Source organism: Peromyscus leucopus, chromosome 2 (genome assembly GCF_004664715.2).
Source record: "Peromyscus leucopus breed LL Stock chromosome 2, UCI_PerLeu_2.1, whole genome shotgun sequence".
Lineage (NCBI taxonomy): Eukaryota > Metazoa > Chordata > Mammalia > Rodentia > Cricetidae > Peromyscus > Peromyscus leucopus.
The window spans coordinates 147,620,874-147,648,749 of NC_051064.1; the positions used below are offsets into that span (position 1 = coordinate 147,620,874).

Sequence of the window (27,876 nt, forward strand, 5' to 3'; positions counted from 1 at the left end):
AAACTCCAGGAGCACACCTGCACTCCTGTGTGCGTCTTAGAACAAAGACATCCAGCTGAGCAAAGCACTCATACATATAAAGTACAAAACAAAACAAACGAAAAACAAATAAAAACGAAAACAAATTAAGGAATCTAATTTTTAAACATTAGGATAGATAAAATTATTCAAGTTTTACTAGGAGTATTAAAAACAGGGGACTATGCCTCCTGCCACATCAAGCAGCTACGAGTTTCTGGAATGAAGACCACTTTCCTATCATGCACTTCAGGAACACGGAAAGACAGTCACTTGCTTTGACCTCTAGATCCTTCCTGAAGCAAGTCCTGCTAAGGAGCCGGGGGAACGCCCACCGGTCTCCTAGACAGTAAGGCGAACACATGAAAAGAACATACAACTGCCAATCTCTGAAATACCTCAGGAGTCAGCAGGCGTCTCTAGCCGTTCTGAGACGTGACCTCCCTGTGTAACACTCCCTCAAGTTCCAGAGTGAAAGCTGAAGGACACACAACTAGACGTTTCCCGCCTTTCTCCCGACACAGTGTTCATATGTGGCCCCGAGCTCCTAGTTTTACTCTGCCTTAGCCTTACTATGGTCTTTTTGATCCCTATTACATTCCTCTCAGTCAGGGAGAAGACTGAGGATGTGACTCACGGGCAAGATGGCTTATCTAGCATGCAAAGCCTTGGGCTGGACCTATGGCACCCCACAGCCTGAGTGTGGTGGCACATCCTAGTAACTCCAGCACTCAGGGAAACAGGAGGATCGGAGTTCAAGGCTGGCTGGGCATGGTGGCGCACACCTTTAATCCCAGCACTTGGGGGACAGAGGCAGGCGGATCTCTGTGGGTTCAAGGCCAGCCTGGTCTACAAAGGAGTTTCAGGCTAGCCAGATAGCCAGGACTACACAGTGAGACCTTGTTTCAAACAAAGAAACAAACACAGAAGTTCAAGGTTATCCCCAGCTACATAGGGAGTTTGAGGTCAGCCTGGATTATATACTACCCATATCTTTAAATATAATCCTAGGGCTGGAGGGATGGCTCAGAGGTTAAGAGCACTGACTGCTCTTCCAGAGGTCCTGAGTTCAATTCCCAGCACCCACATGGTGGCTCACAACCATCTGTAATGAGATCTGGTGCCCTCTTCTGTATACATAATAAATAAATAAAAAATCTTAAAAAAATTTAAATATAATCCTAGTAAAGTATTTACATATTTCATTTTGAAGCAGAGTCTTATACAGCATAGGCTGGCCTCAAACTTGGTATGTCTGATTCTCCTGCTTCTACCTCCCGATTGCTAGGATTATAGATGTGCACCACCATAATTAGGTTATTTAAAAAACCTTAGGCTGGACAGTGGTGGCTGGTACATTTCTTGAACCAATCCTAGCACTCAAGAGGATAATCTCTGAGTTCAAGGCCAGCCTGGTCTACAGAGGGAGTTTCAGAACAGCCAGGGCTCCACAAAGAAACCCTGTCTTGAAAAAGAAAAAAACTGCGCTGGAGAGATGGCTCACCGACTAAGAGCACTGACTGCTCTTCCAGAGGACCCAAGGTTCAATTCCCAGCACCCACATGGCAACTCACAACTGTCTGTAATTCGTTTCAGGGGACCTGACAGCCATGGCAAAACACCAATGCACATAAAATAAAAATAAATGAAATTTAAAAAAATAAAAAAAAGAAAAAGAGAAAAGTTACTTAAAAAAAGGAGAGCTCTAGAGCACACTAGTCAGTCCCTCCTGTCAGAAGGAAGTGCGTCCCCAGGGCTGCATCCCTCAGCAGCAAAGCGTGGCACTGCTCAACGCACTCAGTGTTGTGGCGCCCCACACTGGAGAGCGTACCTGGGCTTAAACAGACTTCACTTCTGGAAATACACTGAGGAGACAAGCAGCAGCCAATAAGCCGTTCCTTAAAACGGTTCAAACGTGGAGAAGAAGATAAATGCAGGAAAAGGTTTATAATGCAGCTACCAGTATTTCTTGTCATCACATCAGGTCCAGCAGTGCACATCTGCATTTTCAGCACTTGGGAGGCTGAGGCAGGAGAATTAAAGTCTGAGATCAGCCTGGGCTACAGTATCGAGACCTTCTCTCTTAAAAAAAAGGCAGGGGGCTAAAGTCATATTTTTCCCCCCATTTCAGTGCCTGGAAACAGATTATGGCTAAAAGGACATGGGGAACTGGAAATGTATCGAGGGAAACCTGTGGGAGGTTTGCTACAGTGTCACCAAATGGGACTGCTCTTCCCTGTGCGGCAGAGTCCTTACAGTTGTTTAGAAAACCAGTTGTGGCTCGTTTATGGCACAGTGAGCAGGAAAGAGAACACAAACCCAGCACAAACTTCAATTAAATAGCATGATTTAATTTACTTGCTGCTCAATCCTCAATTCTCTTAAGTTAAAAAAAAAGTTATAATTAACTATTAACGTTAATGAATTAAAACCTTCCAGAAACATGAATCCAAAAGGAAATGTCCAACAGGTGTCACGAGCCAGGTATTCTATGGCCTTTGCTGTCTCAGTTTTGAACACTAAACATCAACGGAAAAGAAAATCTCTAGGGTTTTCAGTTTTATTCTTCTAGAGCACAACCGTGTGGCCTGTTACTAAGCACGCTCTCCCAGCAGGTACACGATGAACTCATAGGTGGACAGCACAATGGCAGTATTGGGGATCTGCCGGATGAGCTGAGCAAAAAGTCCTCGGTAGAAGGCAAGGTAGCCTTCCTCCCGGAACACCAGGCGGGCCGTCTGCACGAATGACTTGTACTTGGTGCCTTCCTCCCGGAGCCGTGTCCTGATGACCTCTGTGGAGACAGTGGGAAGAAGTCAAGGCTCTATGTTTACTGGGCAGCATGGTTCTAACCTGGACAGGGCAGTCACATGCCCAGAGGGACAATGAAAGCTAAATTCCAGCAGGGCATAGTGGTGCACAGCTCTAATCCCAGCACTGGGGAGGCAGAGGCACATGCATCTCTGTGAGTTCAAGGCTAGCCTGGTCTACAAATGAGTTCCAGGACAGTCATCGCTACATAGTAAGCCCCTGTCTTGGAGAAAAAAAAAGAAAGAAAAGTGTTTTTTTTTTTGTTTTTTGTTTTTGTTTTTTTTAAATACCACATCCTACTTGGTCTAAAAGATTCCCTCCCATCTCCCTACTCTGTCTAGCTGAAAAGCCATCTGGCCTCCCTCCTAGCACACTGGCCCAGTGCTGCTCACTCCTGCTTGAGCAGACCTCAGAGCCTGGGAGGAACTGCTGATGCCTCTCCCATCATGCCTTTGTGGCTGGTTGGGTGGTACTCCAGAACACAACGGATCTAACGCTTGTTCCTGAGACAACGGTGATCTGTCACTGCCGTGCAGGGGCTTAGAAAGCACAAGCTGTTTTCACAGCACACTGAACTGTTCTTTAGTAGGCTAGTGGGGCAGGAGTCGCCTCACGCTTGCACCTTGGCTACGGGTGCAGCGCAGTGGCAGAGCACGTGTTTAACGCATACAAGGTTAATCCCTAGCAAGAAAGTGTGCCTGGTGGCGCACGCCTTTAATCCCAGCACTCGGGAGGCTGAGGCAGGAGGGTCTCTGAGTGTTCAAGGCCAGCCTGGTCTACAGAGTGAGCTCCAGGACTAGCCAAGGCTATGTAGAGAGCGGTCTCAAAAAACAAAAACACAAACACAAAACAACAACAAAAACACTCAAAGGAACAAAAAAGCCCAACTAGTAGATGTATGTAGCACCCAACTCAAAGTAGAAGCTAAACGTTTTCATTTGTCCCCCACCCATAGCTTCTTCAATCAGGGAATTTTAGGTAAAGTCCAGTTTGGGGCTTCTTTGCAAACAGAGGTTCAGTAACCCCGGTTTTGGCCCAGCAAACTCTTGCCACACTGAGGTGGAGCTGAGCCAGGTAGAGGCCAGCGCTCACGTGATGTGTGTCAATGCAGTCAATGATGGTGTCACTCAGTCCTGTAGGGACAGAGTGAGAGCATCTCCAAAAGTTTTGCCTGTCCCTTTGGCTGGATCAGACATGCTTAACCAGTGAAAGTATGCACATACTCCAAGTGACAGTCTCTGGATGCAATCACTCCTGCCACATGCATTTCAGGTAAGGGACACTCCGCCTATGTCACAGGCATTTCAGTCTGTGCTACCAGGGCTGTAGGAGTCTACGTACAGTGACAAACGACAAACCCGACAGCTGGGATTTGTTTTGCTTTTGTTTTTTTTTCTTTTTTTTCTTCGATTTTTCAAGACAGGGTTTCCCTGTGTAGTCCTGGCTGTCCTGGCACTCACTCTGTAGACCAGGCTGGCCTTGAACTCAGAGATCCACCTGCCTCAGCCTCCCAAGTGCTGGGATTAAAGGCATGTACCATCACCATCTGGCTCCCCCTCACCAACTGTTTTATTGCTCCAGGAGAAAAGAGTAAAACATACCATGTGGGTAAGCAATACAGGAGGCACATCCTTTAGAAACAGCAGCAGCTGCCATGAGTCCAAAAAAGCCAGAGGAACTTTTCTCATTTCCATCCGTGGAGGAGACTATCGGAGCTTCTTTCAGACACTTCTTTAAACTCTCATAAATAGCAAAGCAGATGATTGTCTCTGAGATCCCAGCATACGAGGCAGTCAGGCCCCTATAGAAGCCACGGATGCCCTCTGTCTGGTACACATGCCGAGCACACTGGAGTGTATTCATCTGCTTGCAGCCTCTTACCCTATCAGAGGGGATCAATGATAGACGCTGAGACACATCACACCCAAGTCACATGAGGATCACCACAGACATAGACATGACACTAGAGGAGAAACCTGTCTTTCTTGTTCTGAGGCCACCTGACCTCTGACCCACCGTTGAGGCCAGTTCAATTAGCTGAGAAACCTGACAGGTCCACAGAATAGATAGCATCTGAAATGACAGTCACAAAGGCTTATAGCCTTTGACCCAATTCTAGAAAACACTAATGGAGGATAGCATTTATCAGAGAAAACAGTTGGAACCACTGAAATATCTAAAAACAGAAATAGGTAAGTAAGCTGTAGCACATACAAGATGAGTTATGACGGCAGAGATACAGGAAAGCTAAGTAGAAAGCTGGTCACGCTTTTAACCCCAGCACCTGGGAGGCAGAGGCAGGCAGATCTCTGAGTTGTGGTCAGCCTGGTCTACAGAGTGAATTCCAGGACAGCCAGGGCTATACAGAGAGACCCTGTCTCAACCCCCCCCCCCACACACACACAAAAAAAAGGTTGAGCAAAATTCCACACAAAGTAAAACCCGATGACAAGAGGAAAATGCTGAGGAAAAGGTTGGTGAGATGTCTTCTTTGGTGCACGGGATTGAACTCAGGGCTCTGAGCGAGCTACCTGCCAGCCCAAGGTACTCCTTCCTAACACTGTTCTCTGGAGTGTGACTTATGTGCATGACAAGGATGGACCCCAGGGACTCATACAGGGGAAAAAGACACACGTATGTATAAATTTATATGTGTGTACACGTGTATATACATATTTCTTCTTAGTTATGGTACACAGAATTTTTAATCTAGGCACATTATCTGATATTTTACTTATTATATATACATTTATATACTTTAAAATGTCAACAGATGTATTTATTTTACGTGTGCGCGTGTACAGGCATTGGATCCCCTGGAACTGGAACTATAGGCTGTTGTAAGCAGCCAGATGTGGCACAGGGAACTGAACCTGGGTCCTCTGTAAGAGCAATAAATGCTCTTAGCTGCTCAGACATCTCTCCAGCCCATGGTGGTATATTTTGATTCTATCATTTCTAAGGTTAGCCTTCATCTTTTTTGAAAAATGGTAACTCAGAGTGAGCTGACGTTCTCCATTTCTTACCACTCTTCTGATTTTGTCCTTACTTTACAAGGAGAGTAGCAGAAATGATCAGTCGACTTTTTGTTTGTGTCTTTGATACATATTCCTTTTTGCCTATAAATCAATGTCCTCCACTTGAGAGTCACTGAAGACTTACTGTTTCATAGAATAAGTGCTGCTCACACCAGAATCATGAAATAATAAACATCCAGGAGTGATGGCTCATGCCTACAATCCCAGCATTTGGGAAACTGAGGTAGGAGAATGGATGTGAGTTTCAGGCCAGCATGGATTATAGAGTGAGACCCTGTTTCAAAAAAAAAAAAACAACCAACCAACCAAAAAAAGAGACAAGCTGGGGCTGGAGAGATGGCTCAGTGGTTAAGAGCACTGGCTGGTCTTTCAGAGGTCCTGGGTTCAATCCCAGTACCCACATGGCAGCTCACAGCTGTCTGCTATTCCAGTTCTGGGGGACCCTATGCCCTTACACAGACATCCATGTAAGCAAAACACCAACGCACATAAAATACAAATCAATAAACAATAAAAAGAAAAAGAGTTGAATCGCTAACCTTTTGTACCCTCATTGTTTTCTTGCTCCAATCTTTCTGTGACCTGTCTCTCCTTTCTGTACCCGAACCCAGCTCCTCTCGAGAGGGTGGGAGCTGCTGCTGCCGCCTCAGAAGGCTGTCCTGCCACTCCATCCTGCTGAGCCTGTCCTATGGACCCTCCAGCATGCCGGGGTACCTCACACCCCTTGTCCCACTAGACTCGAATTCTCTTAGCTCATTGGTTGTAATGCTGTAAGGTAGAAGGCAGGAGCAATTTTCCTGGCAGCCACTGGAACAAGATATGCTCACAGATGTTCACAGAGCCCACCTAAATAAAAATCTAAAACGTCCTGAGCACTAGAAAGGTTCTTAGTCAACAGACGCTAAACACAGGTGACATAAGGACACTGAACACTTAGTTCTGAGGCGATACCTAAGGCTGCCAGGAAATAAGGCTGGCCAGAAGCTTGAAGCACAACCATAAAGAGGAAGGGACATTCCCAGCAAGGGACTGTACACTCAGGAAGATGGACATGTAGGACACAAGTGACATTTTTGGAAAACTGCAAAGGACTGTCTGTTTTACTGTGGAAGTAACTGACCCTTGCTGTAGGATTCTAGAAAGCACTTCAGAAGGCAGAATGGGCTGGGGAGAGTGGGGGTTCAGATCGGGGGATGCATGGTCACAAGAGGATGATGAGCCCAGGCATGTCCCTCCTTCACCCTGCAGGGACATCTCACTCTCTCCTCTTCTTAGAGGCAGCCGGAGGAAAGATGGGCTTGCTAGTGTTTCCAGGGTTCAAATTTCTGGGTCACACAGCACAAAGGCTTTTAGAATCCAGGCAGTTCCTTGAACTTAGACTGGGCGAGCCCACATTTCTACTGGAAACCAGCATTCCTTCAAGAAGTATGAGTGTGGGCGACACCCCACAGAAGTAGTAGCTGTGGTTTCACACAAATAGAAACATTTGTCATAAAGTTAAAAAGCTTTTGTTTAGTATCCTCGATTCCTTGAAAATCACAGAAGCTGCTGGCCTGCTGAGAAATCTGATTTTTGTATAAAAGAAGCATTGTTAGTACATCACAATTTTTTGTTGTTGTTTTTTCAAGACAGGTTTGTCTGTGTAGACCTGGCTGTCCTCAAACTCACAGAGATCCGCCTGCCTCTGCCTCCTGAGTGCTGGGATCAAAGGCGTGCGCCACCATGCCCGGCGAATCAGAGACTTTTAAAGTACTGATAACTTACTTCAGTTGGTTTCTACTTCTCTAAAAACCTTTGCTCTATCCAAGGGCAGTGGTATAACCAGTAAGCCTAGCCCTGGGGAGGCTCGAAGCAGGAGGGCTGCAAGTTTGAAGCAGCCTGAACTACACAGAGAGACTCTGTCTCGGTAAAAAACAAAGCCCAATATTTTGTAGGCTTCGCCAGAAAACAGGAAACAACGCACACCAGGACTCTCAGATAAGGAAGGAACTATTAACTTACTTCCGTTCTAGCTGCATCCTCGTTTTAACCATCCAGATAGGATTCATTAAGGTGTTTGTGACAAAAGCTGGAGGGAGAACACAGTCATCACTGAGACAGTCAGTGTCCACTGCAGCTGTCTTACCACACAGTACCCTGAGGTCAGGCTGCAGCGCCTGTCTGTCTGTCTGTCTGTCTACCTACCTATCTATCTTATCACCTATCATCTTTATTTATCTGTCTGTCTATCATCTATCTACCTACCTACCTATCTATCTGTCTGTCTGTCTATCTGTCTGTCTGTCTGTCTATCTGTCTATCCATCCACCCACCCACCCACCCACCCACCCATCCATCCATCCATCCGGCATTCCCACAGTGCTACAGCTGTAGCTACTGCCATGCATAGCCTTTCCAGCCTCTAGGTGGTGCTGCTAGCGTTTGCTTCATTTGAATCCCAGGGCAAAAACATCTAAAATTTCAATTGAAAAGCTTCAGATTCAGAATTTTTTTTTTTTTACACTTGCTGATCTCTACTTATACCTAACATTGAATACGAGTGTTAAGTCTTTAGTTACCTGAATTCAAACTTGGAAATTTAAGGAAACAAAAACTTTAAAACCGACTGACCCCCAGGAATCATTATTTTGGTAAGTCTTCTGCAGCATTTTAACCCTCCAGATCAGCCCCAAATGTCAATGCCCAGCACTCCTCCTGCACAGCGTGTCCACAGTCCTGAGTAAGCAGCTTAATTAGACACTGGAGGACACTGCCTTGAAAGGCTCCCTTGAGGTGTGCTTGCTTTACCCAGTGTTCTGGATTAATGCTGCAATCGTTACAAAGCTGATTAACAGGGTCAGGATTAGGGCTAATTCACCACGGATCAACCTGTTTTGGAATGGTCCACTCCTTCTCAGGGCTCAGTATTAAGGGGAATCTCTGTTCTTTCGTGAAGTACTTAATTACTTTTTGCTCTGACTAAAAATCATAATCTGGGTTAGTAATTTTATTGAGAGTAACAAAGGTAGATAAAATTGGCGTGGTAATTTCTTTCTGTCGACAGAAGGCAGGAATTCTAAAATGCTAATATAAATTCTCTAAAAATACCTTTAGATTTAAGTGGACAGAGTCCCTAGCAATTCAGGAGCCCACGCTTCCTCACAAGCACTCCCTGGGGGAACGTCCTGCCCTGAGCTCTGCCGTCAGTGGAGGGACTTCCTCAAAAGACAGCAGACTGTCTGGAAGCACAAGGCCGAACTTCAGTTCAACCTCAGGTGCCCCAGCACACAAAGCAAACAGAACAACCCTGTCCTTGCTGCACAGGGCAGATGCACCGCAGGTACCCGGGGAGTCAGACAGAAGGCAGCTCCCACTCCACATTAGAACCCAGGAGGGAAAGCGGGAAGACGTGGAAACACATCCACATGCCTTTAAAGGAAGCACAGCTGACCCAGGCAGGGAAAGGTATGAGTCTGGAGGGGAGCAAGAAGCTTGAGCGGTCAGAGAAATCTATTTACAAACTGCTAACAGTCATATTCTACAAACGCCAAGATAAAGCTTTTGGAAAATGATTTTAGGTGCAGAAGAGGCAGGGAGTTAACTTCTAATTCCTGCAAAGAAAAAGAGAAAGCAAAACAACACATGCTTAGGATGTGAGTCTTCATTTCACTCGCTAGGGTAACATACCTGCAGAGCCAGCTGAGAAAATGTGCACAGTATTGCTATTCGGCACGAAAATGCCATTAAATTGCTCTTTGGCTTTGGAGTAACATGCAAAGTACACAGCCCTGTTAGGACAAACAGAGAATGCCATGAAGAAATCATTGTGGCACATTAAGGTATATACATCCCTCTGCAACACCTACAGCATGTAGCAGACTACAGAACAGAGTAAGGATCTTCCTAGCTGGCAAGGAGCCAGAGGCTAGACTCACACCCAGGCCTGCCACCATCCCTGAGATGGTCACACTCCTCCAGGAATTAGTAGTGACAAAAGTGTCCAAGATAATGGAGTTAAAATGAGATTTTTGGTAACACATATAAAAGTATAAAAGTCCGTCCACATTCTTTATTCTGGATAAACGTTAATCATTTGAGTAGAAATGCATCTTGTCATTTTGAGAGGTAGAGTGTTTCTAAGATACCAACTTGCTCCACTTGTCTTGCCTTGTGGTGAGCGTGTGTGTGGACTGCACTCTGGCCTGCCTGCAGTTCCTCAGGAGCCACAGCAGGGGCAGGGCTCCATCCCTGCAGTGCAGGAAAGATGCTTCTTTCAGCCTCTGATGACCAATGGATCAATCACAGAATCTGTTTGCACCTTAGGATCCTGACTAGTGTGAACAGGATCCAGGAGGCCACTGGTTTAGATTAAGCTCTGGCTCCAGACGCCAACAGACAGGACAGAAAATGGAGCTGGGAGTAATCATTTGTGTTGAAGTTCCCAGTTCCGGTTACCAAGCCAAGTTATCTGGCCTTCCTGTAAATCAGGGTTAGAGAAAAGCAACTGGGCCCACAAAGGGACAGTTCCAGTCACCACAAGCAGGCTCCTTCTGCTTTAGTCCTTCTAACAGAGGAGCCTGATGTGAACCAGTGATTTATTTTTCTATTGTTCTCTCTGTTCTTCCTCTGTAACTCTGAGATGTATGACCTTTTGATGTATACTTTTTGGTCCCTGTCTATGCTTTTTACAGCCTGTTCTGTCTAAACAAACAAACCCACCAATCTTATTTTTATAGAATAAAGCACTGCTAGATTCCAGAATAGAAAAGGCAATTAAAACCTTTATACTGTATTGTTAGGACTTTGGCCTGTGACACACACTGCAACTTGTCTGTTTTACACACACTGTTCCCTTCTCTGTTAGCACTGCCCAATAACTTTCTGTAATTCGGAGACAGTAGCTATGCATGGATAATGAGCTCTTGAAAAGTGGCCAGTATTTTAACTAATTAAAAAGGTGAATGGAGCCAGCAGCTTAATGTGCTGGGCTAGTACAGTCTACAGAGTCTTTAAAGAGAATTAAAAACCAAAGATGTAATGTTCTAGAAAGTAAAGCCCAAGAGCCTTTTAATTCCTTCAGACTAATGTCCTGAGTCACCTGGACATCGGCTGAGAAGGCAGATACTAACATGGATCTGTATGCACCATAACACTGGGGCATTTCTACACCTAGGTACTGACCACACCATGCTCAGGGTAAGAAACTCTCACGTAGAGAGATCTGAGTGCTGATGGTGGATTTATAGATCCACCTGCCTCTGCCTCCTGAGTGCTGGGAATAAAGTCATGCACCACCACCGCCCGACTATGGTTAGGCAATTTTAATATAGAGGGGAAAGCAGCCATTCAACAGTGTCACCCTTGGGCAAGAAGAGATTCAGCACTGCATGCTGATCTCGGGGAGCTTGCTCAACAGTTACGTACTTACCTTGATGGTGCAACTCCCACCAAATTTGGACCCAAGCCTCTAAAAAGTGACTTTGGTCCCTCCTTTTCCAGGATCGACCTGAATAAGAAAAGACATAGCTTTAACATCCCCGAGAAGTTTCAGATGGGGTGGTTGGGTAAGTGCCTACCTAAGGCACTTGAAGCACATGAAGCCCAAGTTTGATCTTCAGCAATAAACAGGGTGTGCTGGTACACACCTGTAATCACAGCCCTCAGAAGGTGGGAGCAGGAAGATCAGAAGTTCAGAGTCATCCTTGGCTACAAAGAGTCTGAAGCCAGCCTGGGCTACACAAGACTGCCTCAAAACAAAACTAAGACCTTTGAGTAAGGCCCATCTTGGTAATAAGAAGCCAACCTTCACACCACCTCCTTGAAAGAATAAAATTTAGAAGCCCCTAGGCTCTCACTTCCCTCGCTACAATGTAAAGCAGGCTGCATATCAGACAGGAATGCTACAAAGAGTAAACCCAGAACTGCCGTCGTCTGGGGAATCCCTGGTCCTGTTTCTCAGTTACTCTCACTTCAGTGTGAAATCTCACTTCCTCAGGAGGCTGAGGCAAAAGACCACATGTTCAAGGTCTGCCTAGACTACACAGTGAGTTCAGGGCCACGAGCTCCCATCTCAAAATATGTAAAGTTCGAAAGAGTGGGGGTGGGGTGAGGACGCCAGCCAGTGGCAGAGAGCACTTACCTTGCACATGGGAGACTCTAGGTTGGGGTCGCGTTCTGTTTCCCCTGCAACCTGGGCCCCGCTACATCAGTGTGATTTATCATTATTCCTGGAGGCAGCCTCACTATGTAGCCCAGACTGGTTTCTAACTTGCCAGCCTCCTGCTTCAGCCTCCTAAGTTCTAGGATTACATGTGTGTAACACCTCATATTTAATAGATGAAATTTCTTTTTTTAAACTTACTTTGTGGGGAGGGAGGTGCGGGGGGAGAACATGCACTCGAGTGCACGGAGGCCAGAAAGGGTGTTGAATCCCATTAAGTTGAAGCTACAGGCAGCTGTGAGTTGCCCAGCGTGGGCACTGACATTATGTCTCTGGAAGAGCAGCAAGTGCTCTTAACCACTGAGCCACCTCTCCAGCCCTGAGATGAAAATTCTTGAACTTGAAGACTATACTGTGATTTTGAGGATACTTGGTTTGTAAGAAATAAATAGTAAAGAGTTAAGGGTACAGGGAAAAGCATGATGCACGTTTTCAAATGGTTCAGCGGAGTGTATATATGGACACAGCGCCCAAATGAAAAAGTCATGACAGCAAAAAAAGGTGTAAGTCATTTGTGCCATACCTGTAAATTCTCTACTATTTGAAATTATTTCAAAATAAAAGGTTATCTTTAAAAACCACAACAAATCTTCATACAGGTCATAAAAACCTTGACCAAAATTACAGCACATGAAGTTTATAAAAACCGAGGGTTAGGAGACAGTTCTTGGGCTTCTATCGGCACAGTGCTTCAAAATGAAGGCATGGCGTTTCAGATAAGAGTCACAGTGGCCACAAGTAAAGCCCTGCCTGGGCACAGAGGCACAATTCAAGGTTTTCAACGAGAAGCTTCACTTTGATTATCTTCCTCAAAGAGGACTATTTCCAAAGGCCGAGCTCCTTGAACAACATGTCTCCAGAAGCACCTTGAGGTGACCTGCACCTGATGACACAGCGAGACTCAAGATTCAAATGCTCTCTTTCTGACAGCCACTTAGTGTGGACGGCAACTGTGGTCTGCAGGAATGAACACTATGCAGCCCAGAGGCCCCTTAAGAAGCTTGAGGGAACCTCTGGCTCCAGGAAGCTGGGAGCCCTCATCCATAATGTAGCAGGGAGTGCGTGTCCTCAAGTGACTCCCGCCTTTTAAGAGCTGAAGAAAGACAGTCTCCATAGCTACGCCTTTAACAGTGGCAACAAGTCCAATCTGTTACATAAGCTGCACTTCTGCCCTGTCAGGGTGTGCATAATAAGTTCTTCTGGAACCGTCAAGTCCCCACCACATGGCACATGTCAGCTTTGGAAGACCAATGCAGGATCCAGGCTGACCTTCCCACAAGCATGCCACTTTCATACTGGAAAACAACTGTGCAAAAGCAATCAGCCTTGCCTGGAGTCCTGCCTCTCCCCGTCAGACCTGTATGCACAGGAGAGGCAGGATCTCATCAAGTATCTACCAGAGCAAGGCACTTCTGGAAGATGGACGTTAATTTTCAGATTGAAGCAGGGGGCTGGAGAGCTGGCCCAGTGGTCACAGTCACCCACTGCTCTTGCAGAGGTCAGGCAGCTCCCTTCCCAACAGTCTGTAACTCAGCTTCAGAAGAGTCCACCCCCTTCTGGCCACCTACACTAGTGTATATACCCATCTACAGGTATACACATTTAAGCTTTTATTTTTTAAAGATTTATTTATTTATTATGTATACAGTGCTCTGCCTGCACACCGGAAGAGGGCACCAGATCTTATTACAGATGGTTGTGAGCCAGTCCTGAACTCAGGACCTCTGGAAGGACAGCCGGTGCTCTTAACCTCTGAGCCATCTCTCCAGCTCACATTTAAGCTTTTTAAAAATAATTATTAAAAAATCAAATAAGGTACTTCAGTAGTTCAAATCTTCATTTGAAAAAAGGAGACACCTGACAAAAACATTATTTTTAAAAATTATATGTCGTATGCCATATATGTGTATCCATTGGAGGTCAGAGGTCGATGTCAGGCTTCTTCCTCTTTTGTTCTCCATCCTTTTCTTCCCTTTTTCTTTTTTTCTGAGACAGGGTCACACTCTGTAGCTCTGGCTGATCTGGAGCTCAGAGATCACCTGCCTCTGCCTTCTGAATGATGGGATTAAAGGCGTCACCACATTCAGCCTATCTATTGAAACAGGGTCTCACTAAACCTGGAGCTTACTAACTGTGCGAAACCAGCCAACCAGCAAGTGCCAGGGAGACTCCTGTCTCACTCCTGCCCCGCCCCCTGCCCCGCCCCCTGCCAGGATTACAGGCACATGTACTTCACCAGTACTGTTTATTTAATTAAATTTTTTTAGAATTTTGTACATGTGTACGTATATGTGTATGAGCACATGCCATGTGTGTGCAGTGTCTGAGGAGGCCAGAAGAAGGCATTACATTCCTTAGAGCTCCCGATGAGAGTGCCAGTAACTGAACACAGGTCCTGGTGGAGCAGGTCGGTCCTGGCGGAGCAGGTCGCTCTCTGAAGCACTGTCCGTCTCTCCAGCCCAGGCCCACTACCCCACTACTAGCTTTGTAAGTGGGCGCAGGGAATCCAGACGCAGGTCCTCATGCTCGTATGGAAGGCACCTTACTAGTCGACTGAGCCATCTCCCCAGACCCCGCCCACAAGACAATCTTTCTTTCTCTTTTTTAAAGTGTGTGTGTGTGTGTGTGTGTGTGTGTGTGTGTGTGTGTGTGTGTGTGTGTGTAAACTGGGCATCTCCTACCATATGGGATCTGGGGATCAAACTCAGGATGCAAGGCTGAATCATCATGGCAACCCTCGCTCCTTTTCTTTCAAAGTAACTTCATCCATTCTCCAGCAGAGCATGTACTTTCCTAATAAGTTAACCTCAGACACAACAGCAATTCGTATTTTGAAGCCTTGTACACAAGCAATTTGGTGTGACTTTTATAACAGCAGTCACAGAAGGAGCAAGGCAAGTAACAGGCAGCTGAGTTTTAAGTGAATGACCACGACACTCATCTGGGCTTTTGATAACCAGTGTCTCCTAGAATTCAGAACGGAACCCAGGATGGGCCTTGCAGTGGATAGAAAAGGTCTGGGCTTGTCCTTGCTTGTTGTCTCTTTCACAAGGAGCCCTGCTGGCAGAGCATCACCCCTGGGCTTGGCTCCGGTGCCTGAGTGGGCAGCAGCTCTGGTCACTGACCACACCACCCAGGGCAGGCAGGACACTGTCCCCTGCTTTGGGATCTTAGTAGCCACAGGGATATCCACATGGCCCGAGGGGATGCTTCTAGGACGGGAACTGGGACTCACTGTACAAAGAGACTCTATCGCCAACTTTACCTTAAAAAGCACAACAAAGTACTCACTGTACGACAGCAGCTGCACACATGTGTCTACATGTGGGAGGCCAGTAAGCCCTCCATGACCAATACTAACCTGCCCAATTTCACAGGATCATGTGGTTGGTTCTGAGTGTTTCTCTAGTCACACACAATATTCTAAGGAGCCTGAGGAAGCTTTATTGATAGAGTAGAGTGAGAGTGAGGAGACAAAAGGGCATGTAAATAGGTACCCATCACTGCTGGAGGAGGTGGAGAGGTGCTGGGGATAAGGGAAGAAAGCAGAATGGTGTGGGGACGCTCCATTCAAATAACTAGGTTATTCAAATAACTAGGTCATGGAAGGATATTCCTGCAAAAGTGTCAAAACCATAGATAATGTCCAGAACAAGGAACTTGTGCTAGCAAATGTTCCTGTGCTTTTATTATTTATTTAGTTTTGAGACAAGGTCTCACTGTGTTCTGGAACTCTCTATGTCGAACAGGTTGGCTTCAAACTCACAGAGACCCACCTGCCTCTACCGCCTGAGTACTGAGATTAAAGGCGTGCGCTACAATGCCCTTTCCTGGGCCTTTCAAGGAACAAGGGAGCTGGAGGGGAACAGTGCAGTCACAGGACGGCTGAGTGAAGAGCCTGCAGGATGGCTGTAAGCAGGACTCTGGCTGCTCTGCTGAGCAGGGAGGAGAGTGGATGGCTATCTCAGGCTAGCCCAGCTAGGATGCTAACACTGCGCACAGGACAGCACTAGAGGAAGCCATAGACAGCAGTCAGGTTTCTCTATTTGGAAAGCAGAGTTGACAGGACTGACTGAGTTGAGAGGTCTCCAGAGTGACTCCAAGGTCCTAGAACTCTAACTGCACAATGAAGTTGCTTTAACCCAGCAGGCTCTGGGCCCAGCAGAGCAGGGAGCTCTGGTTTGCTCCCAATTTGTTTGGGGTGGGTAGAAAACACTAATGCTGAACACACAGGCAACAGGGGTGGGTGTGAGAAACGCCATCACTCCTGATGATAAATAAGACCACTGAGGGACAGCTGTCATTGAGGGAGCCCTGGGATCCTGCTGCGGCAGGAGGAGGTGAGGTGGCATGGCAGCAGCACACAGCTAAGGAAGCAGAAGCAGCAGCCAGTGAAGAGGCCCAGGCTCCTGGCCCCTCTGGGTCAGCACCAGCTACACCGCCACACAGGGCCTGAAAGAGGCCGCAGCCCAGCTGGGATCTGGGCTCTTCTGTTTTGTTTTTACCTTGCTCTTAGCTGCTCTTGACTGTTCTAGAAAGAAGGGGGCAGTGCTCTACACATGACTCTGGGTACCCACAACTGCTAATCTGCATGTCTTCCTTTCTAAGATGGGAGCAGCTCGGTCCACATGCTAATTCTCTAGGGCTGTTGGGAAAAACTCAATAGAATCTTTTCAAAACCTGAAAGCCACTAACGACAGCACAGGTGCAGGAGAATCCTAAAAAGGTACATGACAGGCTAAGGAAATACAGCTTGAGTGAGCAAGACAACTTCAGGACCCTTTCTAACATGGCAGAGCCATTCAAACAAGAACGTGTTTTACATTTCAACATGAATCCATGGGGATATCCACGGGGAAGTGGCAGTTTGTGACTTCATAGCCATTCACTGTGTAGGTCTGTGGTGAAGTGTTGGCTTGTGTGTGGTGTGGAAGGGGTTCCCGCATTTTCAGCAACCAAGCACCCTTTGCCTTTGGTTTCCACTGTAATGAACAACTGTTGGAGGTGGAGCTCCTGGAGACAGGAGAAACTAGGGAAGGAGGGGACGCATTCCACAAAACCTGCAGTACAGAAACGTTTTCATTCACCTTACAGACTTAGCCCTGTACATAGCTCCTGCTTGGGGTAATGGTTTCTCACGCAGTTACATGGTAACTGGTCACCAGTTATACGGCAAGTCTGAATGAAGTTGTTCATTCTGAATGCTAGTGAAGCAGCCTGATTACCTGCCTCCATCTCACTATGGCCAAGACACTATGAAAGGTGTCACCTGACACCGAGCAGGACCATGGCTCCCGTTTGTCCTCACCGAGATCTAAGCTGCCTCCACATACCCCGGCCTGGTCTTCCTGTGCCTATCGATAACCACCTGCTTTTGGGACCATTCCCTTCCTCAGTGTCAAAACTGAAAGCCTGATCCTTCTGGGCAGTCCGATGGCTCAGTGGGTGAGGATATTTGTCACCGAGCCTAGCAACCCGAGTTTGAGCCCCAGAGCCCTGTCTTCCACCTGCATGCTACGGCACACCACCCATTCCTTGCAAAATAAGTAAGAATCGAATTCTTCTCTTTGGACCCAAACTGTGTAACACGAACAGGCAAGTGGCAGGGGAGGGCGCATGACTGGGACTGCACTTACTTCAGAACCTGTAAGAGTCCAGGTGTCACAGACGTTGGTCTCATCACTCCAGCTCCACTGATGGTCCCCAGATGAACTTGAGGATAATACACCGTTCGAAGAGCTAGTCGGGAAGACTGCAACCTCGTCTTAATGACTTCTAGTGGACATGTGAAAATAGCACCAACCGTGCCCCCGCACCTGCAGGAAAGAAGCCACAGCGGGTCAGAGGGCAACCAAGTCTTTGCAGGAAACGTGATCGCTATCTAGCCTTTTCCTCTTTAAAACGGAGTGCCTGCATTCATTTAATACAACTTACAAGGGAGTTAAAAATGCCAGCTGAGCTTCCAGAACTAAAGAGAACCACCTCACAGTGACCGTGAGTGCAGATGCCACTGACCACTTGAGACAGTTTGGTGCCATCCCTCTGTACCTCCACACAGTTCTTCAACCAGTTCCCACTGCTCGATGTTCATCCAGTCTCACCACGAGACTCAACATGAACTCAACAGTCAGAAAAACATATCGCTGCACATTCAAGCCAAACAGTCAGGTAACTCTACTAGCTTGAAAGTCTATGTTTATTACAACACAGACCTTCTAACATGGACACTACAGCACATTTTCAACTAGTGAAACCCTCTTTCCTTCATTCACGACTGACTGGCACACACTGTTTTCCTAGCTACTGTCTCTCCAGATCATCTCTCTAAGTCAATCACTTCAGTTCAGCCCTTCACAGCACGTTGATAGCAAAAAAGTTCTTGAATTACTTTTTAAACTTTTTTTTTTTTTGTACAAGAATTGAAGCCAGGCACATGCTAGGCTAATGCTCTATCACTGAGCTACAATCGCAGACCTTTTTATTTTATTTCAAGACAAAGTCTCACTAAATTGCCCACTCTGCAGTTCTCCTGCCTCAGCGTCCCCAAGCAGCTGGATCACAGGTGTCACCACCACACCCAACTTGGACACCTTTCTTCGGACAGCTCACTTATTTATTCTGAACTACCCATTTCCATCTTCTCTTACCTAATACTATCTACAAAACCATGCTGGGCGGGCTAGCTGTAACAAACGATGTCATGGGCCATCTAAGGTTACCATCCATACAACCAGGGCTTTTCCTTCCTGGAAAGCATGGTCCTACCGCAGAGCAAGTCCCAGGTGGGACCTGGGGTCTCACTCACCTTTGATCCGTGGCTTCAGGGCCAAACAAGGTCACAAAGGGCAAGTGCTCAGCCAAGGACTAATCAGCTGAGAATTCACAGAGAAAGCCTTTAATTATTATTACTGCATTTATTGGGAGTGGGAAGTGTGCCACAGCATGTGTGGAGGAAAGGGAACAACTTGCTGGAGAGGGTTCTCTTCTTCCACCATGTGGTGTGGGGACTGAACTTGGGTCATCAGTCTTGGCAGCAGGTACCCACAGCCACCAAGCCATCTCGCCAGCCAGAGGATACATTTTAGGGTGTAAACACCTGGGGAAGCACTCACTCTGCCTTTTACTCGCTGCTCTCTTGCACTAGTCTGAGATCTCCCAGCATGCTAGCATATGCAGAATCTTACATTAGCCTCTCTACAGCACTGAATCTAAATGCTGCAAATCTAGACAGTAACACGGCACTGAATCTATACTCCCAAAAGAGAAAAAAGCAAAATCACCAGGTAGGACTTAAATTAGGGACCTAGGGCTAGCAAGCTGGCTCAGCAGTGCACAAAAGTACGTCACACAATCCTGATGACTTGAGTTTGATTCCTAGAATGCTGCTGCTGCTGCTTCTTCTTTCCTAGAATGCTGCTGCTTCTTCTTCTTCTTCTTCTTCTTCTTCTTCTTCTTCTTCTTCTTCTTCTTCTTCTTCTTCTTCTTCTTCTTCTTCTTCTTCTTCTTCTTCCTCTTCTTATTCTTCTTTTTTAAAGCTGGTTACAATCCTAACCTCGGTCCCAGCATCCTATACTAAGATGGTGACAGACACAGGAGAATCAGCCTGAAGCTCACATACAAAGGGCAGTAGAAGAAGTAACAAGACAGACCCAGCCTCAAACACGAAGTGGAAGGGACCAAAGTTTGGTTCTCTGGAAGAAAGGTATGAGCGCTCTCTCTCTCTCTCTCTCTCTCTCTCTCTCTCTCTCTCTCTCACACACACACACACACACACACACACACACACACACAATTTTTTAAAGAAATGTACAGAGAGAAAACTTTATTTTATTTTACTTACAATCTTTACAACTTAATTTATATTTTATGTGTATTAAGAGGTTAATAAAACTACACATAGCATGGGTGGGCGAGATGGCCCACTGTGTAAAATGTTTGCCTCACAGCCGGGCAGTGGTGGCGCACGCCTTTAATCTCGCACTCGGGAGGCAGAGCCAGGCGGATCTCTGTGAGTTCGAGGCCAGCCTGGTCTACAGAGCGAGACCCAGGACAGGCACCAAAACTACACAGAGAAACCCTGTCTCGAAAAAATAAAAAGTTCACCTCACAAGTGGCCCTAGTGATGGGGAGACAGAGATGGGTGAATGCACAGAGTTCACCGGAAGCCAATGTAGCCAACTCAAGGCACTTCGGGTGCTAGGTCAGACTCCATCTTTAAAAAAAAAAAAAGTTGACACACACACTCACATACACACACACCAACCACATATGGAGAGATGCAAGAACATTTTAATCTTAAGGCCATGTGATCAAAAGCTGAGACCACTACTCTAGCCTTGGTTCCTTGGTTCCTAGCCCAGGCAATTCTGCCTCCACCCCAGTGACATCTGGCAATGTCTGAAGACATTTTGGGTTGCTGAAGTGATGTTGTTATTAACAGGCCAGTATGCTGCTAAACATCCTCAAATGCATAGGACAGAACTATTAATCACACTGCCAAAGCTGCAGAACTCCATTCTATACCAGTAAAACACACAACCCGTCTTGGAGGCATGGTAAACAAGGTGGTATTGCTGGCAGCCTCCCCTCCTCGGTCCTAACCGATCCACTTCTTAAGCCATACAGTATGAATGGGATCAAGGCCATTCTAGTTTTAACTCTGACTCATTTAAGCCCATTAACATGATACCATCCACTCTGCCACAGTCTGTTCAGAGAAGAGCATGTGATTTGGCCCAAGATACTCAGCATCAATTCTCTTAGAGCAGTGACTGGTTTAGAGATGGGTGTGTCTCCAAGCCGGTCCCATAGCTGAAACTCAAGACCTGCCCAGCAGTGGTAGAGACAGAGAAGTGCATGCAGGTGAGGGGACCATGCACATATCACTGGGAGGCAGAGCAGTCAGGGCTCCAAAGTGACTGTGGAGCAGTTTCCGAAAGCCCTCTCCTCAGCCTGCCCTCCCTCTAGAATTCAGTGGAGGGTGGTTTTCTATTGCTTACAGCTGCAATTCCTCAGTTGACACTTCAACTATCAAGGAAGCCCATAGATAGGGAGGACGTTAACTACTGCAGACAACATTCAAAGGTGCTCCTGTGGAGGAGGACGCTACGTTTCCAGTGTCTACATGGAAACCTCCTGGCTGTGAATTTCATTTCTCTTCCAAGGTAAGTTTGCACTGGTCAGTAATGCCAAAGTCCAGTAAAGTTCTCTGGGAGCAATGTTCTACTGGGAGCAAACGTGGAAGGATCTGAAGGCGGCAACAGAACGCACTGAATGACTGTGATCTAAGATTCCTTTTCACTACCTGTTCCCTCTGATATACAAATATGTTTGCAGGCATCTCTCGGCTTGCTCCCACTCTCCCTTTCAGAGTTGAAGTAGCACTTACTGCACAAAGGCACATTTAACCTTTACTTTTTTTATAGCCACATGGCCCTAGCCTCATTTCCCCAGGGCTAGGCACCTCTCCTCCAGTTTCGGATGGAACTACTACTACAAAATATACACAGGATTTTTCCGCTCTTCTCGAGGGATCACAAAGTTAGATACAGTTTTAAATTATGCACATAAATTACCTTTCACCTCAGAATTTCAAATAATCAGAAAAAAATTAAACATGTTTCCAGTAAAATATGCTGTTTCCTGAGCATATACTCATTCACCTTAGGCACTAATGTCAAGGCCAATGTGTTTTTTACAAAAAAAAAAAAGAAAAAAAGTTTTTACTTTTAAAACATTACATTTATTTATTGTGTGCGCGCACACTACAGTGCTCATGTGGTGATCAGTTAGCGCTCTCCTTCCCCCATATGGCTCCCAGATACTGAACAGAGCTGGTCAGGTTTGGTGTCAAGTGCCTTTACCATCCAGCCATTTGGCTGGCCCATAAACATTTATGACATTCATTCATTTAATGTGGGGTGGGTGGGTGTGTTGGTGTGCATGTGTGGAGGTCAGAGGGTAACCACAGCTTTCTCCTTCTGCCATGCGGGGCTCCAGGATTGAACTCAAGTTGCCAGGCTTGGCAGGAAGCGCTTTGCCCACTGAGCCCTCTCTCCGGTCCTAATGTGCCACTTATTATCAAAATCACTACCCAACTAGTGGTGAGCTGGTTCCCATGCTCATGGACTATACATAGGTACAAAATGGGCTCTCCCAACAAATAATACCAACAGGAACTTTGCAGCCGTAGGAGCCGCCTAATCTTTGGCAATTCAATAATTTTCCTTTACTAAGAAAGCTACTTCTGTAATCACTACTTGAAATACATTAGTTGCTTTTGGCATACACTTTAATATTCTGGAAAGTTTATCTGAATATCTGACATAAGGCTTATGAGATGTCAATTATGTAAATTGTATATTATTTTATTAGGTCAAAAACAATTTTGGATGTTGCTGATTCTCTTTTAGAAGATACATTCTTTATTCCATTTCACTAGGAAAGAAAATTTAAATAGCACCCCTAAGGTTGGAGAGATGGCTCAGTAGTTAAGAGTACTTGCTTGTCCTTGCAGAGGACCCAGGCTCAGTCCCCAGCACCCACGTGGAAGGATCTGAAGGCAGCAACAGATCGTGGCTCCTAACTATATAACTAACTCCTGTTCCAGGGGATACAATATCCTCTTGTGCCACAGTGGGCACCAGGCATGCACATGGTGCACATACACACAGGCAAGCAAAACACTCATACACATAAGATAAAAATAAATAAATCTTAGAGGGGAAAAAGCATCCCAAATGAAGAAGAATCATATCTTTCACAAATAAAAGAAATCTAAATTAACATTACCTTGAACCAACATAGTTTCAGCAAATATTAATGAGTAACTCAGCAATAAAGTACGGTTTCTCTTTATTTAGGACAATTCAGACCATATCAAACTACAACCGAGTTAAGTTAGTCAATTGTTTAATACTGACTGTCAGGTGTAACCTGCCTGGCACCACACGTGGAATGGTCTAGTGAAGAAAGCTTATGGTACCTACCTTCAAGAAACTTCCATCCTATGGGGCATTCCCCATCAAAACAAACAAACAAGCAAACAAAAACTCAAAATCTTTTCATGTATACAAATACAGAAATTAAAGTCAATTTATATTCATAATGGTATATGCAGTCTGATAAAAAGTATTAGTCATTATATTTGTTTAATCAGAATTCCTATAAGCATGTGCTGTTGTTTGGTTTCTATAGTTCACTGAGTCCACTGAGGAAGTCCTATGCTAGCAATGCTTCACACTGAGCCTCAGACCTCAGGTGAGTTCTGAATGGTCTCCACATGAATCCCTAGGTAATGGAACAGCCATCTCTGTACTGCTTCCAAGTAATCAAGTTGGTAGAGTGCCAGAGCATACCTGTCAGCCACTGCCAATGATCTGTGGGAAGACAGTAACTTCTGAAACTATCTGTGGGCTAGAAGACCTACCATATTCCATTAAAATATTTTCTTTGGAGCATGCTGGGGATTAAACCAAGAACCTGGGGCCACAGTCATACTAAACATACATTCTACCAAAAAATACTGAAAGCATCTAATTCAGATTGTCAATCTAAATCTACCATAGCTTAATCAAGCTGTACCAAGCAGATCTAATCACCACCTCAGAAGTAGCATGGCAGGCAAAGGATGTCATTAACTCTAAGGCATAGGTCCCTGAGGTCCTTGAAGGCAAAAATCAGGTCTTACAAGGAAGGGCCACTTGAGAGCGCTCTGGCCTTTTTCTTGATGGGATGGGTTAAGCCACAGAAAGGAATGTAGGCTGTGGTTGTTCTGAGTAATGTCTGAGTACTCTCTTGCTTTAATAACACTGAGGGAGAAAAGTAGAGACCCTAGATGCTGTAATGATCCTTCTGTATGCTGTGAATACGTATTACTCTCATTGGTTAATAATAAAGCTGTTTGGCCTTAGCAAGGCAGGATAAAATTAGGCGGGACAATCAAACTGAGGGCTGGGATGAAGAAGGGTGGAGTCAGTAGAGATATGAGCGAGCTGCCCAAGAAGCAAGATGCCAGAGGACCAGTAAAGCCACAGGCCACATGGCAATACATAGATTAATAGAAATGGGTTAATTTAAAAGTAGGAGCTAGTTAATAATAAGCCTGAGCTATTGGCTGAGCATTGTGTAATTAATATAAGCTTTTATGTGTTTATTTGGGACTGGGCAGTTGGGATAGAAAAACTCTGCCTCTGTTTACACTTAAGAGATACTCTTAACACCAAGAATGAAGCTTATTCACGTAGAAGCAACACACACTAAGAGGCAAACTGAAAATGCGGAGACCAAATGCCTTAAAAATGTTTTAGTTTGGGGCTGGAGAAATGGCTCTGTGGTAAAGACTACTTATCATTCTTCCAGAGGACCCAGGTTAAATTACCAGCACCCAGGTGACGGCTTACAACCATCTGTAACCCCAGTTCAAAGGGACAGGATGCCCGCCCTCTTCTAGCCTCTGATTGGCATAGGGCATACATGTGATATACAGATCTACATATAGAAAAAATACACACACACATAAAACAAAATCTAAAAATATTTTGACTCAGCAGCTGTATTTCCACTAATTTATTAAAAGGAAATAGATCTTGTCCACAGGTAAGGATATGATTTATAATGAATGAGAAGGAACAAAAACTGAAAATTAGATGTCAGTGTATTGTGGAACTTGCTATAAATTATGCTGACATCTTCTGATCCGAGCTCATAGGCCTTAGAAACTGAATTTGCCTTCATTGTTCTCTCCAGAGTCTGGCACTGAATATTAAACACAGATTCACTAAGAATAATCTGTATTCAAAATACACTACCACGATCATTCACTATACCATTAAGAAAGCAAAGCTAGACAGGCAACATAGCTCATGCTTGTAAACCTAGTGTTTGGAAGGCTGAGGCAGGTTTGCAGGAGTTTGAGGCTAGCCTGGACTATACGGTGAATTCTAAACCTGCCCACACAAAATAAACAAATATAAAGAACACAATCCTATTTATAAAGTGAGTATGAAACACACTGGGACCTTTTCCAAACTGCTTATTTTCTAGATGTTGGTCTGAGGTGGTCTTTCTTTCTGCTTTCTTCTCAAAGAGCAATAGCTATACTGAAAACCTGACTATTATATGTCAATATAGTACTTTCTCCTTTGGCAATAACCTCTGGAAATCTAGAAACTTGGCTCTTCAAAAAAAAAAAAATTAAAGACTATGAACTTTTTTGGTGCAGTCTTTATTTTTCCAGGATCTAAAATCAGTTTTCACTGGCTATATTAATTGATAAACCTGTTACAGCGAGTAGAAATCTTTGTATATCACCAGCACCTGGTGGTACACATCTTTAATTCCAGTGCTTGTGAGGCACAAGTAGAGACAGAAAATCTCTGTGAGTTCTGGACCTTGTCTTCCCCCACCCCCCAAAAAAAGATAAAAAATAGTTTGTACTGTTATTAATTTGGGATAGCATTAAATGTTTGAAAATATAGCCTCCAATAACTATCCAATAGATAAGGGAAACACAACTGATTTTTAAAAGCAAGATCTCTGACTTCTCAAAGGCATTGAACTTAGCTCCCTGGAAAGAAGCCAGGTTAGCAACAGAGGAAAACGTTACAAGGACCCCTGGGCTGACAACTTTTAACTACAGCCTGGGCCCTGTTTATCACACTCAACTCCTTTCATGCTCTACCTTAAAAGGGACAGAAGTATTTTAGGCTAAAATCCAATTAGTACTCTGAAAACATCCTTTTGAAGGCTCATTTCTTCTCTGCAAACTGCTAATGAAGGAACTGGAGCTCGTTAAGCAGCGTGGCTTCAGGTGCAGCCCTAATAAACTCCCTGCACCTTAATGAGTCCTGGAAGCCGCACTGCCCACTGCAGTACTCTCCGTCAGAACGGAAGAGGCTGGCAGCCAGAGGGCACTGTCAAGTGTTTACAGGGAGATGCATCCAGACAAGGCCATCAACTACGGCGGGCCTCAACACAGGCCACTCTGGAACTCCTCCAGTTAAGAGCGTGAACACATACAGTGTAAGAGACCACCTCAGGAAAAAGAGCATGTAAAAACCCCCGCTGATTATAAACTTAGTTTAAAAAAATTCTCTTGGCTTTAAAAAGATGCCGAAAGCATTTTAAATCCCCAGGCTTGACGAATTTACATGGAGTGGTCAACTAGGGTGCCTTCTCGAAGGGAGTGTCAGTGAACACTCGGATGGAAGGACAGAAATTAAATGAGGAAGAAACTCCTGTCTGAGCACAACCATCAAAGCTGTTTGTCTGGAGAAGGTAACTGCCTGTCATGAGTAAAAGCACAAAGACACCAGAAACGTTCATCAAGATTATTTTCTGGGTCATTCTTCAGCCATTACTTGTTTAGTATAAGGAACTGTTTAGGTGATAAACAGTCCAGGCCACAGCTGAAGAACTCCAGTCAAGATAAAACACAGGATAAATGTTACGTAAAACACTCTACACTTAAAATTGTGCTAAGTCAAGGAGTTCCTCAAGACCCCAGGGCTAGGGAACACAACTCCATAGGTAGTCGGCCTAGCGTGCACAAAGCCCTGGATTTCATACTTAGCAGCACATAAAATCCAGGCTCAGTGGTCCACACCGGTAACCCTAACGTCACTCGTGATGGAGGAGGCAGGAGGACCAGAAGTTTAGAATCATCCTCAGCTACAAAACATGAGAACGTGTCTCAAAACACAAAACAAAACACCAGCACCCAAAGGATGCCGTGCTACTAGCAGCTATGACAAAAGGGAAAAAATACGAATATTTTTTAAAAAAATTAACTTCTGGGTTTTTCAGGGGGTTAGTTCAACTCCTATTCGTAACCTCGTACCATGTGTCCCTACACTGAAAACCACTGAAGGTGCTTCAGGATCGACTAGCACAGACTTGCCTTCTGAGGTCCCCATTTCCCCTCCCACGTGGTGCAGGCCAGCATCCGTTCCCCCGCACTCCGCAGGCCACGGCTGCGTGCGACACCTGCTATCAGCCCTCTGACCGAGCGCAGTACCTCCTGCGCTACCCTGGGATCTCCAGCATCCGCACCTCTGAAGCGGTGAGTGACTGCAGCGTAGCCAGGGAGCCGAAGCAGGGGGCTGGAGCCACAGGGGCTCGACGCGATCGCCCCTGGTGACAGTCACACCAGCCAGGAATTGTTCAAAAGGAATAGGGCGAGGGGCGGGCGGTGGGTGGGGGGATGGGAGCGCGGCCGCGCCGGGTGGGAAGCCAGCGGCCGTGGGGACGCCGAAGCCCCAACCCTCCCGGGCCGCCCGCCCTCGTTTCACCCCAGTCCGCGGAGGGCGGGGAACGCGGCACGCCGGGGCGGAGGAGAGCGCGGCTCGGGCCCGAGGCTCACCCGCCGGCGAAGAGATGAAGCAGCGTGTTCTCCTTCTGCTGAGCGCCCGTCGCCATGGCCGCGCCGGCTCCGCGGCCCGCCGCAGCCGCTCGAGGGACGCGCGAGGTCTCGGGCTCCGCTGGCCGCGCTGCCCTCCCTCAGGCAGCCGCCGCCGCTCCCATGCGCGAGGGAGGCCCAGGCGCCCGGCTCCCTCGGCGGCGTGGCGGCCGGCCAGTCAGCGGCCTCTGCGGCGCGTCCCAGCCGCTAGCCAGAGCCGGGCGCGCGGCCGTCACGTGGCGGAGGCTGGGCCGTGACATCACGGGGCGGGGGGAGGCGGGGGTGTGGGCCCGGATCTCGTGTGCTTATTGGACGACAGGTGGGTGTGGGCGTGGCGATCGCGTAGACGCGGCTCACCAGGCTAGCGAGTGGATGGCTTGAAAACCTGCCCAGGCGGCTTGGTCCTTGTAGTG

The 27,876-nt window shown here is 46.2% G+C and overlaps 1 protein-coding gene and 1 long non-coding RNA gene across 3 annotated transcripts in view; one reads left to right on the plus strand and one right to left on the minus strand.

The window, feature by feature from the left end:
• Positions 1-2,348: 2,348 nt before the first annotated feature.
• Slc25a33 (solute carrier family 25 member 33) lies at positions 2,349-27,694 on the minus strand. Its single transcript, XM_028858449.1, has 7 exons — positions 27,428-27,694; positions 17,703-17,882; positions 11,275-11,352; positions 9,534-9,634; positions 7,869-7,935; positions 4,431-4,711; positions 2,349-2,812 (listed from the first exon to the last, which is right to left on the minus strand). The coding sequence occupies exons 1-7, from the start codon at positions 27,481-27,483 to the stop codon at positions 2,613-2,615; spliced, it is 963 nt and encodes a 320-aa protein (XP_028714282.1). The 5' UTR covers positions 27,484-27,694; the 3' UTR covers positions 2,349-2,612.
• LOC114684020 overlaps positions 26,987-27,876 on the plus strand; it is a 48,270-nt gene continuing 47,380 nt past the window's right edge. For both annotated transcript variants that reach the window (XR_005090958.1, XR_003733224.2), the window contains exon 1: positions 26,987-27,127. This is a non-coding gene — a long non-coding RNA (uncharacterized LOC114684020). The remainder of the gene's footprint in view (positions 27,128-27,876) is intronic.